Source organism: Sminthopsis crassicaudata, chromosome 1, assembly GCF_048593235.1.
Source record: "Sminthopsis crassicaudata isolate SCR6 chromosome 1, ASM4859323v1, whole genome shotgun sequence".
Classification (NCBI taxonomy): domain Eukaryota; kingdom Metazoa; phylum Chordata; class Mammalia; order Dasyuromorphia; family Dasyuridae; genus Sminthopsis; species Sminthopsis crassicaudata.
This window is the reverse complement of record NC_133617.1, coordinates 31,745,601-31,763,897: the sequence shown is the minus strand read 5'-3', so window position 1 is coordinate 31,763,897 and position 18,297 is coordinate 31,745,601. Positions and strand designations below refer to the sequence as shown.

The 18,297-nt window shown below is 38.7% G+C and overlaps 1 protein-coding gene across 1 annotated transcript in view; it reads right to left on the bottom strand.

Moving 5' to 3' along the window:
* Positions 1–1,590: 1,590 nt before the first annotated feature.
* The window catches only part of LOC141560088 (P2X purinoceptor 7-like), a gene marked incomplete in the record, with an annotated part of 37,115 nt that continues 20,408 nt past the window's right edge, over positions 1,591–18,297 (bottom strand). The window contains 6 exon segments of the mRNA XM_074297764.1: positions 1,591–3,131; positions 5,439–5,540; positions 8,048–8,197; positions 8,937–9,002; positions 10,411–10,501; positions 15,494–15,630. Coding sequence (XP_074153865.1) covers positions 2,604–3,131; positions 5,439–5,540; positions 8,048–8,197; positions 8,937–9,002; positions 10,411–10,501; positions 15,494–15,630 — 1,074 coding nt within the window.

Below are 18,297 nucleotides of genomic sequence, written 5' to 3'. Positions count from 1 at the left end.
TGTCAGCCTTCAACAAGACTTTGTATGGAAAGAGTCTCATTTTTTTCTCAGAAATACTTAAATTTCTCTCTACTGTAGTAATTCTGATTGGCTGCAAAGGCATAGGGAGGGTTTCTAGACCTTAGAAACTACATACACTCTCCTTCCCAGATGCGTAATACTGAGCTGGAGAAACACAATGGGAAGGTTTTTTTAATTTGAGGTATTCCAAGAGTAAGCCACCAACGGCTATACTAAAAACACTGAGAAGAAACTCAAACTTGGGGGACTCTAGAACTAATTTGAAGAAAGTCTTCCTTCAGGATACTGTCCAAGATTGAGATGATGAAACCTGAATCTCTGTAGAAATTTCTGACTCTGGGTCTATGATCCATTAAGCTGGGAGCTCTTTGAAAGCGGGGACTATCTTATGCATCTTTTCATCCCTAGCACTTAGCACCCACACATGGCTCAGAGTAGGTGCTTAATACATATTTGTTGACTGATTCATTGACTGATTCTGCAATCATCTGAAGAAATCATAGGTCCTACTACTTAGCAAGAACTCAGTCCTTAGAAAGAGCACTCAGTATGGAGTCACAGGATCTGACTTGACGACTTAGTACTTGTGTGGTCTTAAATAAGTCACTTCAGTTCTCAGTTTTCTGATCTGTACAATGAAGAGATTGCACTAGACTTCAGAACTCCCTGTCCCATTTCAACTTAGTTGAGTTCAAGAAGAATTTATTAAACATGTGTGTCAGGTACTCTTCTAGGTACTGGAGATGCAGGGGCAAACATGTAATGTAAGATGTAAAACTAATATAAATGTAAGACTAAATATATTCAAAGTCATATAAGTGAGGGAGGACTAACAACTGAGGGCGGGTGGAGGGATTGTCAAGAGAGAGATCTCCTATAGGAAGTGGTATCTGAATTGAACCTTGAAGAAATCTAAGGAGGTACAAGAAGCAAAGAGAGCATCCCAGATGCGGGGGGGAAAGCCTGTGCTGAAGCAGGTGACAAAATGGCTTCTTCAGAACAATAGAAAGGCCAATCTAGCTGGAATGGAAGAGTGGAAGAGAAAGTATAATGGAAATTGAGTCTAGTGACTGCTAAATCATTAATAGAGAGGAGTCAGGAGGACCTGAGCTCAATTCCAAACTCAGGCTCTTAATGACCTTAGGCAAGCCACTCAACCCTAATGAGAGAGATAGAAGGAGGAAGAGAGGGAGAGGGAGAGGGGGGGGGGGAGAGAGGAGAAGAATGAGGAGGAGGAGAAGAAAGAGGAGGGACAGAGGGAAGGAGAGACAGACAGACAGAGAGAGGGAGGGAGACAGAGAGAGAGAAACAGACAGGGACAGAGAGAGAATCTGGAAAAATAGGTTGAAATCAGATTGTGAAGAGTTTAAAGGCCAAATAGAGGAGTTTCCACATAATTGAAGAACAGTGGTTCCCATTGATGGTTGGAGAATATCCTCAGAGTTTGCAATGATGATCCATGCCTTAAGCAATAAATAATCATAAGGAATATTATGACTAGTGTATTAAACTACCTTGTGGGCTCATAACCCATTTTTGTGTTTGTTAAAAAGGGGTTCTTGAAACAAACAAAAACAAACAAACAAGTAAACAAAACCAATATTTCCTAGAGAGAAATGACATGATCAGAGTGATATTTAAGAGTCTCAAATTGATAGATTGGAGTGAGGAGACAGTGGAGGGAGGGAGACCAGATAAGAGGCTGTTTGTTGGTATAGTCCAGAGGAATGGTGATGAGGGTCCAAATGAGGTGGGTGGTCATGTGAGTGGAGGAGAGGGAACAGATAGGAGAGGTGATTACCTCTCCCCCCCCAGTCATTTCCAGATGATGTCTCCTGCAACTTTCCACTGAATTCAGACTCTGCCCACAGAATTCTGGGCTCAGATAGATGAACTTTTGCCTGACTTGTCTGAAACTGGGCTATTTCCTGGTCATTTCCAGCCCATGGTACAGTATGTGCATGCCCTGTCCCCTTTCTACTCCGCATTTGAGTTGTCTTTCCAATTAGAATGTAAGTTCCTTGAGAACTATCTGTTTTCTGTTATTTGTGTCTCTAGCACCTAGCCCACAGTGAGTATTTAAGTACTTAAGAAATGCTTCTCCACACATTCATTCAGGAGATGGAATCAAAGATTCTGGCCTTGAGGATAGGCTCTAAATCTATGAACCCAGAATTCAGGACTTAGATCTATATTATTCATACTCTGTATTGGTTACCATGTCCATTTTTTATATAATTAAAAGAATAGTATACACTTTATGGCACATTTAACCTTTTACAAAACATTTTCATTTATAGGGTCTTATTTCATCCTCAAAAGGTCTCTTTGGATTGGCAAGGCAGATTTTTGTTATCATTTCCCAGGTGAAGAAACTGAGGCACTAAACTAAAGTAGCCGTGCCCTGGGAAAGTACCTTTCTAGAGAGAGTTCAAACTTTCAAACCAGAGTTCTTTCTCCCAAATCTCTCCCTATACCTACAGAGCTTCAATATGAGAAAGGAAGTTTCCATACCCCAAGGCTGAATCTCTCAAATCTTTCTCCCAGAAGCTAAAGAATGTTAAAGATAAAATAAGTCGATTTTAGAGACTCTTTGGCTCCAAATATGTGTATGGAAAAGGGTTCTTGAAGCCAGTGTACTTCCCATCCTGCTTGGGAAAATGATCTCGGATCGTCCACCGGCAGCAGCTGGGCAGGATGGAGAAGCTGGCCATGTCATCGCTGCCAAAACGCCAGTCAAGGTAGCGCCTATAAGCACAGTGCCGGAGCTGGTTGGTCAGGGCATCTGCATTTGTGTCCAGGAAGGGCTCTTGGTAGAGCAAGATGAAGCGCAGGGTGGCCCTGGAGAGGACCAGCTCCTCAAAGAGGGCTGAGGTGGTGATACAGGGACCCTCCCTCCTACGACAGCACAGCTCTTCCAGGCACTTGTTGCTTCCTGGGAGTTGGGATGGGCGGCAGTGCCCACAGTGACACCATTTGGGCTTTGCCTGGGTTGGAGGACTTGGCTCTTTCTTCAGGAGCTGCATTTCTTCTGGGGATACAAGGCTGAGGCTGGCATCAGGGTGTGGGGGAAGAAGCTTGGCCAAGTCTGTGATATTCGTCTGGGGTCTCTGCAGAAGGCAAATGTCCAGATTCATTAGAAATGAATAGCCTTCTACCTTAAGTTTCTCCCTCAACCCCATTATAATCCATCTTCCACTCTGCTTTCAAGGAGATTTTTCTAAAGTATACATCTGACTATATCACCCCCTTATTCTATGAACCTCAATGGCTCCCAATCACCATCAGGATCAAAAACAAATTCCCATGTTTGCACTTTAAGCTCTTCATAATCTTCATAATCTATCTCTCCAGCCCCAACTTTCAATTTAGTTCTTTTTAGCCAGCCCACATGTGCTTAACAATACTCCTCCCATCATAAAAAAGGAAAAAAATACCTACATATATAAAAGTGCTTATAGCACCCCTTTTTTAATTACGAGGAATTGGAAACTGAATGGAAGCCCCTTAGTTGGGGAATGGCTGAATAAGTTATAGTATTTGAATATAATGGAATATTACTATTCATAAGAAATGATGAGCAGACTGATTTCATAAAGCCTGGAAAAACTTTCATGAAGTGATGCTGAGAGAAGTGAGCAGAACTAGGAGAACACTGAACATGGCAACAAGAAGATTATGATCAATTCTGATGTTTTTCAACAATGAGGTAATTCAAGCCAATTCCAATCGTCTTGGGATGGAGAAAACCATCCACATGCAGAAATTGGACTGTGGAGACTGAATGGATCACAACATAATATTTTTATCTTTTGTTTGTTTGTTTGCTTGCTTGTTTTTTCTTTCTTTCTCATCTTTTGTTTTCTTTTTTGATCTGAGGAAGCCCCCTCTTCTAATTCAGAGTAGAACCTACTCTATAACTTATTCTTAGAAAATTGTCTCAAGCTTTGTGAGGTTAAGTTGATTTTGCATTAAAAGAAAATAACAGAATTTAAACTCACAGGTAACACAGTGGACAGAATACCAAGCTTAGAGCCAGGAAGACTCATCTCCCTGAATTAAAATTCAGCCCTTGAGCACGTCACTTCACTCTGTTTACCTCAGTTTCCTTATCTGTAAGATAAGCTGGAGAAAGAAATAGCAAACCACAACCAGGATACAAGGATAAGTAATCTGATTTCTAATTGGTGGAAAGATTAGGGCCTTTTGGAATTGAAGGGGAAAGCAAATAGATGCAATCCCCTGAAATCAGAAAAAGAGATATCCTACTCCCGCTCCCACCCCCAAGTATCTATATTTGATCAAAGGAATAGGGAAACAGTAACTGATTAATAAATATAAAATCAGTTTTCAAATAAGACATATGAGTTGCTTGAAATGTATAGTGATGAGAAAACTTTTTATATTAGTTTTCAGGTTTCTAGTCCTGAGTTAAGGGTCTCTAACCAACATGCAGAGATCCAGCTTCCCAGTCACTGGATTCAAACAATGCAATAAAGTTTTCTCACAATTTCCATAATTGAATAAAATTTTCTCACAAGACATAAGTTGTATAAAAGGGGAATGGAAAAGCTCCAGATTTGAATCACAAGATGGAGTCAGGGTGGTTTGCTCAATCCCCACAATTCTCTTATGTGGGCAGCATCTGGACACAGAACATTTGGGCAACTGTGAAGTAGTCTAAGGAAGAAGTGTTGAAGGGGGTGGTGGTTAAGTAGGACTGGGGAAGAGGATAGATGTGGGGGATGCTATGGAAGTAGAATCAACAATATTGGGCAACTAGAAGTGGTGAGGGGAAGGGAAGGGAAGAATTACAGAAGACTCTAGAGTTTCAACCATAGCTGACTGAAAGAAGGAAGATGACACAATTATTAATAGAAATAGGGAAGTTAGAAGGAAGGGCAGGATTAGGGATGGAGGGAGTGCTGTTTTGTACATAGGATCATAGACTTAAAACTTGAAGAGACACTGAAGGCCAAAATGTCTCATTTTACAGTTGAGGAAACTGAGGGACAGAATGGCTTAATTCCTAGTCCAACTTCTCACAGCTACTAAATATCTAACATTGAACTTCTTAATTCCAAGTTTAATACCTCATCTAATATGCTACAGGGAGTTCTGTCAAGAAATCTGGAGAGACTCATTCAACAAAGACCAGCTCAATGAAAATTGTGAGCATCCTAGTGATGGAGACAATCCATTTTTGAGAAGCAAGACTCTCCACCCATATTTTTTGGTAGAAGGGAAAGTAAATGCTAACATTTCTAAAGTTTGCATATACAGAATGTCTCAAAAGTCTTGATGCACATTATAAGATTTTAAAATTTTAAAACTTCCAGAATATTCTCTCTTTCCTTATCTGATTCAAATCAATAAGTCAATCCTTAAGTGCCATAAATATCAATGGTTTAACTTACTGGAACCTCCTCCCCTTCCACGTCTTGCAAGCTTTTCCCCAATAACTGCTGATCCACCATCCGAATGTGAGGCTCATCCACAAAGGACACATACTTTAAAGTCTAGAAGGAAAAAAAAAAGAGAAGACAAAATGAATTTCTAATGATGTAGCTGTTAAGATCTGTTAAGGACTCCCCTGAACTTGTCTTTTTGAGTTGTCTTATTTTCCAGAAACAATGGCCCCAGAACATGCAGAAGGCCCAGAAGGAGTCAAGGATAATGCCCCACCCCAGCTGATGTAATTTGTTGTTTGTGTCCCAAATTGGACTCAAGACAGGCGCTAGTCAATCTGTGCCAGGCTGAGAAACTGCTTGTGCAGCTGAGATCCTATAGATTAGTAGCTCTTCCCATCTTCATGGTCTAGCAATTCTGAAGGGAAAAGAATAGGGCTTTTGCTATCACCTTGTTCCTCCCCTTCAGGAAGGGTTTTGACATTTTCCTACCTATATTCACCTTCCCATGTCACTTCCCTTCCTCTTTTCTCCTCTTTCCTTTGTCCTAATATTATAAATATGCAAGCTTCTGTATGAATTGTGAATTTTGGGGGTTCCACATGCATGCCCATTTCTTTTGTAATAAACCTGGTTTTCACATAAATCTCATTATGTTGTGATTGCTTGTTTGACATAGTATATTGACATTATTTAAGGGAAAGAAGGAAAGAAGGAAGGAAGGAAGGAAGGAAGGAAGGAAGGAAGGAAGGAAGGAAGGAAGGAAGGAAGGAAGGAAGGAAGGAAGGAAGGAAGGAAGGAAGGAAGAAAGGAAGAAAGGAAGAAAGAAAGAAAGAAAGAAAGAAAGAAAGAAAGAAAGAAAGAAAGAAAGAAAGAAAGAAAGAAAGAAAGAAAGAAAGAAAGAAAGAAAGAAAGAAAGAAAGAAAGAAAGAAAGAAAGAAAGAAAGGAAGAAAGGAAGGAAGGAGGTAAAGAAGGAAGGAAGGAGGTAAAGAAGGAAGGAAGGAGGTAAAGAAGGGAAAGAAGGGAAAGAAGTGAAGGAGGGAAGAAGAGAGAGGGGAAGAAGAAAAGAAATGAGCATTAAGTATCTAATCAGTGTCAGGAAGTGTGCTAAGCACTTTTACAAATAATATCTCATTATTTAAGGGGAGAATATTATCTTTATGTTAATAAACCCTTGATAAATGATAAACCTGACCATAAACTGGGGCCCACTAGAAGCTCATTGTTTCTGTCATTTCCATTTCAAAAATGAGTCAAAAATGGAATTCGGATTATCCTCTTAGTCTCAGAAATCACCTATTAGACCACACTTTTGGAAGGTCTCATATTTGTAATCTAAATTAGTTTCATTCTCAAGTATCCCTTAAAAACTTCTGAATTCATTTGTATTTTCTCAGCTATCAATAATTTCTAATGTGACTAGTTCCACAAGACTTTCATATAGCAAAATAAAATATAATAAAGCATATATAATACAATACACTCGCATAATAACAATATTACTGTATTATAAAACATTAGCAACCTAAGCAATTTCATTTTATTTTAGATCATAAGTTAGTGTTTTGAGATTTTTTGCATTGAAGATGAATTTCTTCTTACGATTTTTGAAACTGTACAATAGATAATGAATTGTGCCTGGAGCAGTGCTGTAAGGAAAAAGACAGACACATTGAAGAACAAAGGAAGGCTCTGTGTGTGCTGTTTAAAATGCCAGTTAAACGGCTATAAATACAAGGAATAATGAAACTCAAAGCTGAAGTCTTGAACAGTATTCTCTGGGCACTCGGCCATAACTAGGGCTCAATGTGACCGATTCTCAGTCAGACAGCCCTTGGCCAAGTGACATAATCAGTGAAATTTGTTGTCTCTGCCCCTTCCTTCCCCATTTTATTGTGGGGAGAGGGTTTCTTTTAAAGCCATGGCAGACTTCTAAAAGAAGGGTGGTTACCATTAGAGGAATATAGTAAAGTTCAATGGCCCACAAAAGAGTAGAACTCATGACTTTAGTGTTCGATTGCCATGCTTTATGACTTGATTCATATTTTTTAAAAATTTAAATAATCTTTTATTTTTCCTAATTACATGTAAAAATAATTTTTCACATTTATTTTTATATTAATCTTATTCATATTTATTGTCATAAAGTTTTCAGAAAGAACAATTTAAAATGTCAGCTACTACTATATTACTTTCCATTCTTAAATTTAATTCCTTTTTTTTTAATTAAAGCTTTTTATTTTCAAAACATATGCATGGATAATTTTCAACATTCACCTTTGCAGAACCTTGAATTCTAAATTCCTTCCCCTCCCCTAGATAGCAAGTGTTGATTCATGTTTTCAACTGAGTTAATCAATGTCCAGCATTATATTGACCTTTATATAAGTTTTTTAAAAAATTTTTACTTTTGCCAATTACATGTAAAAAAACAACTTTTTTTTAAGGGTACACTTGTACATTCTTTTTTTAACATATTTCCTTGTGAATCATGTTGAGAGAGAAAAATCAGAACAAAAGAGAAAAGCCACAAGAAGAAGAAGAAAAAGAAAAAGAAATGAACATAGCATATATTGATCTTTGCATAACTAAAAGTAAGATGGTATCCACCCCTTACCCGTTTGGGCTCCTCAATGGTCTCACACTTCTTCCTGTAGTAGTACTCATTGACCCCACAAGGCTTACAGACTGGACAGCAACGATAAACACTAGTTCGGCAGCAGGCACTTGAGTATGTATCAATGAGAAAATCAATGAATACTGTGGCCTAGGGAAAATGTAGAGAGGCTAGAGTTAGTCTTTTACCAATTAATCTTTGAATGTCTAGAAAATAAATTTGGCAGTGCAGAGAGAAGGCTAGCTTTGGAATCAGGAAGACCTAATTTTAAACCCTCCCTCCAGTTCTTAATAGCTTTAAATTCTCAGTGCTCTATGCGACTCTCTACAACTAGTCTTTTTTGGTAAATAGTATTTTATTTTTAATTACATATAAAGATGATTTTCAATATTTATTTTTATAAAATTTTGAGTTCCAAAATTTTCTTTCTCCTTTCTCTCTCCCTCCCCAAGAGAGCAAACAATCTGCTATGGATGATACATGTGCCATCGTGTTAAAAATATTTCCACACTAGTCATGTTGTGAAAGAAGAAATAGAACAAAAAGGAAAAATCACAAAACAAACAAACAGAAAAGCAAAAATAGTAAGCTTCCATTTGCGTCAGGCTCCCTAGTTCTTTCTTTAGATGGAGATAGTATTTTCTATCACAAGTCTTTTGGAATTGTCTTAGGTCACTTTATTACTGAGAAAAGCTAATTCTATCATAGTTGATCATCACACAATGTTGCTGTTATTGTTTATAACTATAATCTTAGCAAATTTAAGAGAAGTTGCTAATCTCTATTGATGAAGGGATTTGCACACCCTCGTTCCTAAACCGATGAAATAACATAGCCAAACAAAACAAATCAAAGCATTAAAAAAAAATTATGGAAATGAGATACTTACCAAACCAAAATAGGAGAGAGTTGAGCCAATGTACATGATTATTTGGATGAAGTCAAACTTTCCTCCCTTAAACAAAATGAGACACGTTAAATTCAAGTTCAGAATGGAAAGTGACATTCTGACATTGCAATTGTCACTGATGGATGGAAAGGTGGAGATAGCTATTATGTGGCAGATATAAAATATCATAATTTGACAGATCTTTCTAAAATGATCATGACAGTGGGCACAATAAAATGGGAGCCAGGCTGTCTTTGATTAAAGGCTCGCCTACTGTTTGCCTTCCATAAGCTCTGTTCCTCTGATCCAGTTTAGGGTTGGCCGAGGGCATGTCCTGATTATAACTCAACCCTCCAATAAAGGGGGTAAAGTATATTCCAGAATGATTGCTTTACAGGGAGAAGGTAAAACTTCCAAGCTCGCTTCTTTTGGATCTAAAAGCAAATGTCAGGAAGCATCTGTTTAGACAGATTGCTGCTGGTCTTTTGGAAATTTCTAAAATCATAGAAGCATAAATCAAAATGGGACTTATCTACCTGAGGGCCAAGGACAGATTTGGAACGCCATGACCATGGAGTTGTTTTTTTTTTTTCTTTTTTTTTTCCCTGAGGCTGGGGTTAAGTGACTTGCCCAGGGTCACACAGCTAGGGAGTGTTAAGTGTCTGAGACCAGATTTGAACTCGGGTCCTCCTGAATTCAGGGCTGGTGATCTATCCACAGCATCACCTAGCTGCCCCCATGACCATGGAATTTTAAAATATTTTTATACCTACATTTTTTGTCAATATTATTTTTTAAACATTTTTATTCAAAGTTATGAGTTCCAAATTCTATCCCTTCCTCTCTCTTCCACCCAAGACAGTAAATAATAAGATATAGGTTTACATGCCTACATTTCAATATTATTATTATCCTTTCTAATTGTTGTAACCTTCTGTAAATTATTTTACATTTTTTGTTATTGTTCATTCATTTTTCAGTTTTGTCTGAATGAGGTTTTCCTGGCAGAGGATTGCCATCTCCTTCTTCAGCTCATTTTACAGATGAGGAAACTGAGGCAAACCAGATGGAGTGACTTGTCCAGGGTCACACATCTGGGAAGTGTTTTGAATTCATGAAGATGAGTCTTCCCTATTCCAAGAGCAGTGCTCTGTGCACTATGGCGCCACCTAGCTGTCCTAACCGTAGTCTATAATCTTTACCACGCATTGAGGATACAAAGAGAAATGGCAGGAGCTCACATTCATATTAAATTATTGGAAAATAGGAAACAATAATTATCATTAGCCAAATTCTCTTAATCTAAATGCTGGAATCTTCCTGCCCTCCTGTTCATAGTCAGGACATTTCTTCCTCCTTGATCTACCTTCAATATACAAGGAATTGAGGAAAAGAGGGAAGAGACACTTCTTCATTCCTCTGAGCAGTTCCAGGGATAACTGGCCATAGGAATGGATGGAAGAGAAATGCTTACTGTGCCAAAAACCAGAATGTCAAAGCGGATTCCAAAAGCTTTAATCAGATTCCGTTTTTCGACGTTTCCTTCCATATAATATCTGGCAAATCTGTAAGAAAGGAAGAATTCACAATGAGCAAAATACGAAGCTTTTCGATGAGGGGGGAAAGCCTGTGCTGCCTCGTGACACAGAGATGTCAAGCTAGAAGTAGCCTTAAAGGCCAGCTAGCCCACTCCCTCCATTTTATAGATGGGGAAACTGAGGCAAGAGAAGTTGACAGAATGGTAGATTTGTAGATTTATCATCGTGACCTTAGCATGCATCTAATCCAAATCCCTCATCTTACATATGGAGAAACCGAGTCCCAGAAAAGTTAAGGTGACATCGTCAGCGAGAGCATCTGTGATTTTGTGAGTGTTTTGATGTGTGTTGACACTTCTTCCACCAGCCCCCAAATTGCAGCCCTTCTTAGAGTTCTGATAGTCTTTTAGACTTGCTGGGAAATCCCCAGATTCTCAGACTATAAGCCAGTGAAAGGCCTTTGGACACAGGGGTGGGGTAGGGCAGTTGTCTGAGGATCATTAGTCATCAGCCTAGCAGCAGCCGGAGGAACTTCCCAGCCACTGAGACTCTCTCAAGCCAGCAGCTAACTATGAGGGGGAGAGGGAGGAAGGGAGACCCGCCTTGGTGGTAGATGAGGCCGAGGGGACAGTCCTGGGCCTGGAGTTAGAAAGATCTGAGCTGAAATCCAGCTTCAGACACTTGGTAGCTCTGGGTGACCCAGGCAAATCACTTAACCTCTGCTTGTTCCCTCAGCTTATAATAATATGGATCCTTTCCCATCCGGCAGCTTTCCTGGACCATCTCCAGAAACTTATCACTCTGGATGAAGAAATTAATTCCAGTGCTCACAATCCTCAACCTATGAGGCTTCTCTGGGTGTGTGTCTCTGTCTCTGTCTCTCTGGCTCTGCTTCTCTATGTCTCTCAGTCTCTTTATCTGTCTCTGTTTTTGTCTCTCTGTCTATGTCTCTCTGTTTTTCTGTGTCTTTGTCTCTGTTTTTCTGTCTCTCTGTTTCTCTGTCTCTGTCTCTGTTTCTCTGACTGTCTCTCTGTCTTTTTCTGTCTCTGTCTCTGTCTCTTTGTCTGTCTTTCTCTGTCTCTGTTTCTCTGTCTCTATCTCTCTCTGTTTATGTCTCTCTGTATCTCTTTCTGTTTCTCTGTCTCTTTCTGTCTCTGTCTCTCTGGGTGGAGGGAGGAGCTCCTCCCTGATCATCTGGCATTTAAGGAGAGATCTTAGGGAACCTTTATCATTTCCCACTTATATCTGTTTTCCTAGACGTCACGTTTTCAGAAATTCATCATTTTGCAAGATGAAATCAACCCTGACATTCACACTTTCTCAGATCATTTCCACCATGGCTGACCATCTCAGAAAATCTCCCCTTTTTTACAAGACTGGGAGCTCCTAGAGAACAAGGACTACCAGTTCCTTTCTTTCTACCCTAAGTCCTTAGCACAATGCTAAGTAGGTGCTTATAAAGGCTATGTTTAGAGGGATCATAAGAAACATATCCTCCATTGGTACACAGAAAGGAGAAAGCCTAGAAACATTCTCCCTTCCACTGTCACAATGTCCCTTTCCTACTAGTCTAAGCCATCTGTGTGTCTGTGTCAGTCTGTAGTCAAATGCTTCCCAATTCAAAATTCATTTCCTCTTTTGCTGTAATGATCTGATCTATACTCTCCAGTTCAGGAACTTATTTTCATGGCTGCACATGAAATAAATGCCATTCTTCTTTTCCTCTGATCCACCAGACTCATGCTGTTTATGTAGGTGAAGGCCTGGCTTTGCCCATATAATAGTTATTGTGAAATCTGGGAAATTCTGATTATGAGAACCAGATCATAGACTTCTCTCTCTCTCTCTCTCTCTCTCTCTCTCTCTCTCTCTCTCTCTCTCTCTCTCTCTCTCTCTCTCTCTCTCTCTCTCTCCCTTTCTCTCTCCTCCCTCTCTCTCTCCCTCTCCTCCCTCTTCTGTCTCTCTTTCTCTCTCCCCCCTCTCTCTCTTCCCTCTCTCATAACTATCTTTATATTCCCCACATTTAGCCCCTCCTCCCTCCAACAAGAGGAGAGAAGTCACATAAGATTTAAAGGAACGGTTTCCAAGAGTATTTTAATAAACTTCTATAATAGTAGTTAGTGTATTTTGGTATTCCATGTCGGTATGAGATCCAAAGACAACTGAAGTAGATTTGGGTCCCTGGTGAGTGAACTCTATACATGGGCACAGTGTCCACTTCCCACCAGGGACCGTCTACTCTTGTCCACTCAGTCCCAGAGATGGCAGCTGGGGAGAGGAGATCTAGGTGACCAAGAGTGGGAGTTTCTGAACTCTATCTCTCTGAATCCTTGGATTTCCAGGGCTGAGTACTTTAGAGAAAAAAGAATGCTTGAAGGCATAGAGGAAAGAATTTGGAGGCAAGGGAAAGCATCCCAAGGGGGTCAAAACCCAAGAATCTTGGATAGAAGATAATAAAGCACATGGTCCTCTATATATCTTTTCTCCTTCTTCCTTTTCTCAATCTCCTTATCTTTCTTCTTTTTTCCCTCTCTCTTTCCTTCCCTCTTTTCCCCTCCCTCTCTTTCTCTTTCTCTGTCTGCCTTTCTGTCTCTTCTCTTATTCTCTCTCTTCTCTTTCCATCTATTATCTCTTTCTCCTCTCAATCCATTTAACTTCTTTCTTCTCTTCCCATTCCTCTCTCCTTATATTGTCCATCTTTCCCTACTTCCTCTCTATCTTCCTACTCCCTGGGAATTTGAGGGAAATATTTTAAATTTTATTTTTCTTCCTAAAAATAACTTTTAAAAACCTAATTGGATGAAAGATTAGAAAGAAATCTGATGGCTAAAGGCAAGCCGCATTCATTTCAAATTATTATTTGAAAGCAGACAGAATTAACAGCATTTTATGGTTTTTAAATTAATGGTTTCAATTGTAAATATGTTAGGACGTGGAAGTGAATGTAAAGCTAGTTCAGCACATTCAAATGCAAGCTAAATAGAGAATGCTAGTTTTGTTTTTTTCTCTTACTGACATACAAGTTCAACAAGGAGCAACAAGGGATTAAGCCACAATTTATGCTCCTTCCCGTCACCTTCTGGGAAAAATAGAAGTGTATGACATAACCTGCAGAGTCCAACTGTAAAGAGATAATAGAATGTAAGCTACCTGATGACAGGTGGGAGTTCATTTTCTCCTTTGGATTCTCTGCATCTAACACTATACTAGGCACATAGTAGGTGTTTAACCTATGCTTGTTGAATTGAATTGATTTGGATTGAAAACAGCCACAACCTGTCTTTTCCTAACTTATAAGATTATTTTGAGAAAAGCTTTTGGGGAAATCTCTCAGGTACTGCCATTTTCTCTTTCTACAAAGATTTTCTCTATTGCTTATTCAGTGAAATACATAATCTAACACTTTATTCTTAGTAAATATCAATGTTATACCTGTCTCTGTTTCCCAGAGAATTCAACATCACCCTAGGAACTAATGTTCTCAGACTTAGCTTGGAGACTCACAGGACATTTACTAGCATCTAATTGACAGATTGCTCCTTATGGTTTCCCAATCTAGCTTCTGCTGACAGGAAGGCAATGTCTAATCATGTTCATTTTTCCTGTAATGATCACAAAGTATTCAGCCAGAAGATGCAGCATTAAGTAAGAGCATGAGCGCGCGCACACACACACACACACACACACACACACACACACACACACACACACACTCTTCTGCCTCCCTCTATCCTCTACCAATTTCTCAAAAAGTTTACAAAAGCTTTCTCCTTATTTTGGTGCTTTGAATGACAGGATTTAGCTCTGGAAGGGACCTTAAAGATAATCTATTGACTCACTCATTTAGTAAGCATCTATTAAATACTAAGTCCTTAACATGTAATTTATATAGGGAGGCATACAGTAGGACTGCTAAGTGGCACTATGGTGCATAGAGCTGGGCTGGAATTCAAATCTGGCTTTAGACATGTACTGACTGTTAGCCTGGACAAGTCACTATACCCTTTTTGCTTCAGTTTCATCATATATAAAATGATTTGAAAAAGGAATGGAAAGTCATTCCAGTACTTTTGCCAAGAAAATCCCAAATGGGTTCATGGAGACACAACTATACCGGACACAACTGAAACAATTACACAACAACAAAAGGTACATGGGTAAGTAGATACATAGATAGATGATAGACAGATGGATGGATGGATGGATGGATGGATGGATGGATGGATAGGGGATGGATAGATAAGTAGATAGATGAATGGATAAGTAGATAGATGGATGGATGGATAGATAAGTAGATAGATGGATAGATAGGCAGATAGATACATAGATGGATGGATATGTATAAATGGATGTATAGATGGATAGATGGATGGATGGAAAGAGAAAGAGATAAGTGAATGGATAGATGGATGGATAAGTAGACAGTCAGATAGATAGATACATGGATATGTACAGATGGAGAGATAGATAGCTGTAATGTCCTGTCGTCTCTCGACTGTAATCCTTCTCTGGGAGGAGGCTTCTTTTCTGTGAATCCCTTTCTCTGTGAGCAGGTTTCTTGGGAGGTTTCTGGAGCCTCCAACCAGAGTGAAGGTAGAATCTCGAATCCCCTTCTTCCTGAATCCTGGCTCTGAATCTCCTCGAGCTTCTCTGAAGTTCTCTCCGGAAGACTGCCTTCCAAACTCAATCTCCTGGGAGGCAGCCTTGGTGGCTCCTTATATATCCTCCCAGAGAATGGGCTTGTGGGTACTCCCAGGGGCTTGTGGGAACTCCTATAGCCAATGGACTAACTTCTTTTAAAGGTTTGAACTAAAGGTGTGAATTCTAAGCTAGAGAATTGTTAAGTACCAACTTAGCACCTAGTAAGAACCTAACAGATAGATGGACAGATAGACAAATAGACAGAACATTTATTAAGTATTTAGTATGATAAATTTAGCATTTTGATATACCAGAAAATATTGGCAAAACTTAGGAAATCCAATCACCTGCTATTAGTGACATCTTGTAGTGCTTTACCTGAAATTATAGCCAGGATATAAGGACTCAATGGTGGTCCTGTCATCAAGACGACGGAAACTATATTTTGGGCGGCAGGAATGGAACCATCGGTCTAAGTTGCAGTCCCAATAGATCTCAATGCCCATAATTCCACCCTGGAAACACGAAACATGAGATAACATTAAAAACTTCAGAGCAAAGTTCACTTCACTATCATCAATACTAGACATCAGCTAAACTGGTCCACACTCTCCCACCAATAGTGTTGAGGTTTTCTATTATCCATATCTTTGCTCCTTTGCTTTTTTTTTTATTGATGTGTCTTCTATATTGTTCTCTGACTAGCTAAATTCTAGCCATCCTTCCAGACCCAACCCAAAGAATACAATCCAAAGGGATTCTTTCCTTCCACAAGCATTTATTATTTACTCTGCTCATTTAATATTAACTGTTGCTATTTAATATTATTAATGACCTTTCTTGTTTGTATATTTCCTAGTCTTCAACTCAATATAAGATCCTTGAGGCCAGAGATTGTATTTTACTCTGTACTCTCTAAGCCCCTAAGTACAGTTGGTATTCAATATAACTAAATGAACATTCACAGGGAATGTTGTAAGGGGGATTCTTTTTGTAGTGGGGAGTGGATTAGGTAACTTCTGAAATTTCTTCCAACTTTTGAGGTTCTATGTCTCTGTGCTAAATGTTTGTTGATTGACACCTTACTTGAAGATTAAAATAGAAATTCAAGGCTTCTTGGGTGCAGTGAATGGAGCCTCCCCAGCTGATCACTGAAGCAAATAGGTGGTTTCATGCACAGAGTATGCAAGCCTGGACTTAGGAAGACTCATCTTCCAGAATTCAAATCCAGCCTCAGAAATTTACTAGATGTGTGGCCCTGAGCACTCAATCCTGTTTGCTTTAGTTTATTCAGCTGTTAAATGAACTGGAGAAGGAAATGGCAAACTACTCTTATATCTTTGTCAAGAAAACCCCAAAAGCGATCATGAAGAGTTGGATGCAACTGGAAAAACTATGAACAAGAACAAAAACTGATCATTATTTAGAGAGTACATGAAGTACACATTATATTAGTGGATATCACATTAGTGGATATTTTATCACCTTAATGGATGATTTTATTCAGTCGTGAAGGGCTTTTCATGACCTCTTTGGGATTTTCTTGGCAAAGATACTGGAGTGGTTTGTCATTTCCCTCTCCAGCTCATTTTCCAGATGAGGAAACTGAGGCAGAGTAAAATGTCATCCTCAAGGTCACATAAGTATCTAAGTATCTAGGTAAGTATCTAAGAACAGATTTGAATTCGGGTCTTCTTGACTCCAGGGCCCGCACTTTAACCATTGTACCATCTAGATGCAAAGAATTACAGTTGAATACAAGGGAAAATACTAGCCCTATAAAGCAATCGATTAGTATTTATTAATACTATATGACAAATATCTATTCTAAGTGCTGGGGATATAAGACCAAAAGTCAAATAGCATGTGCCACCAATTCTAATAGATCCTATTTCTGGAGAAACTACCATTCTCTAAATCCCTTGGTTTGGGTATTACAAGGACAGGAAGATGTTCAGTCTTAAGAATGAATAGATGGATAGATGAAAAATAGTACTTTTAAGAGCTTTTTAGGTGCCATATTTTCATGAAGTCATTCCTCGAATTGCTGTTGCCCTTCCTTCCAAACTCTCTTGTTTTAACTACTTTGTGTGTATACACATTAACTTTATATTTATACCCCATACCCTGTTTTTACATATTTGTCGCTCCCATTAGAATGTAACCTCTTTATGAATTGGGATTGTCTCATTCTTTGTATACTTGCAGTTCCTAGCATAGTGTGTGATACATAATATGCACTTAAGAAAGAAAAGAAAGAAAGGAAGGAAGGAAGGAAGGAAGGAAGGAAGGAAGGAAGGAAGGAAGGAAGGAAGGAAGGAAGGAAGGAAGGAAGGAAGGAAGGAAAGAAGAAAGAAAGAAAGAAAGAAAGAAAGAAAGAAAGAAAGAAAGAAAGAAAGAAAGAAAGAAAGAAAGAAAGATAGAAAGAAAGAGAGAAAGATAGAAAGAAAGAAAGAAAGAAAGAAAGAAAGAGAAAGAAAGAAAGATAGGAAGAAAGAAAAAGAAAGAAAGAGAGAGAGAGAAAGAAAAAGAGAAAGAAAGAAAGAAAGAGAGAGATAGAAAGATAGAAAGAAAGAGAGAAAGATAGAAAGAAAGAAAGAAAGAAAGAAAGAAAGACAGAAAGAAAGAAAAAAGAGAGAAAGAAAGAAAGAAAGAAAGAAAGAGAAAGAGAGAAAGAAAGAAAGAAAGAAAGAAAGAAAGAAAGAAAGAGAGAGAGAAAGAAAGAAAGAAAAAAGAAAGAAAGAAAGAAAGAAAGAAAGAAAGAAAGAAAGAAAGAAAGAAAGAAAGAAAGAAAGAAAGAAAGAAAGAAAGAAAGAAAGAAAGAAAGAAAGAAAGAAAGAAAGAAAGAAAGAAGTAAAAAGAGGAAGGGAGGGAGGAAGGAAGGGAGAAAGTTCATTGATCCATTAAGATCCATTGTCCATTGATCAATAGCAGCCAAGCATGATGCTGGGAGCTAAAGATACAAGGGAAAAAACTGAATTAGTTCCTGGGCTCAAGAAGCTTACACTCTAATACAGCAGACAATAGATAGAGGGCAGTGCCATTCAATTACCCGAATTCAATTCTATTCCTAGTCCTTAGTTTCAGGAGGACTGTTCCAGATCTTACGTAGATAATTAAATCAGTTTTGCACGTCTTAAAGCACCATATTTATGTATTTATGATAATAATGATGATGAGGA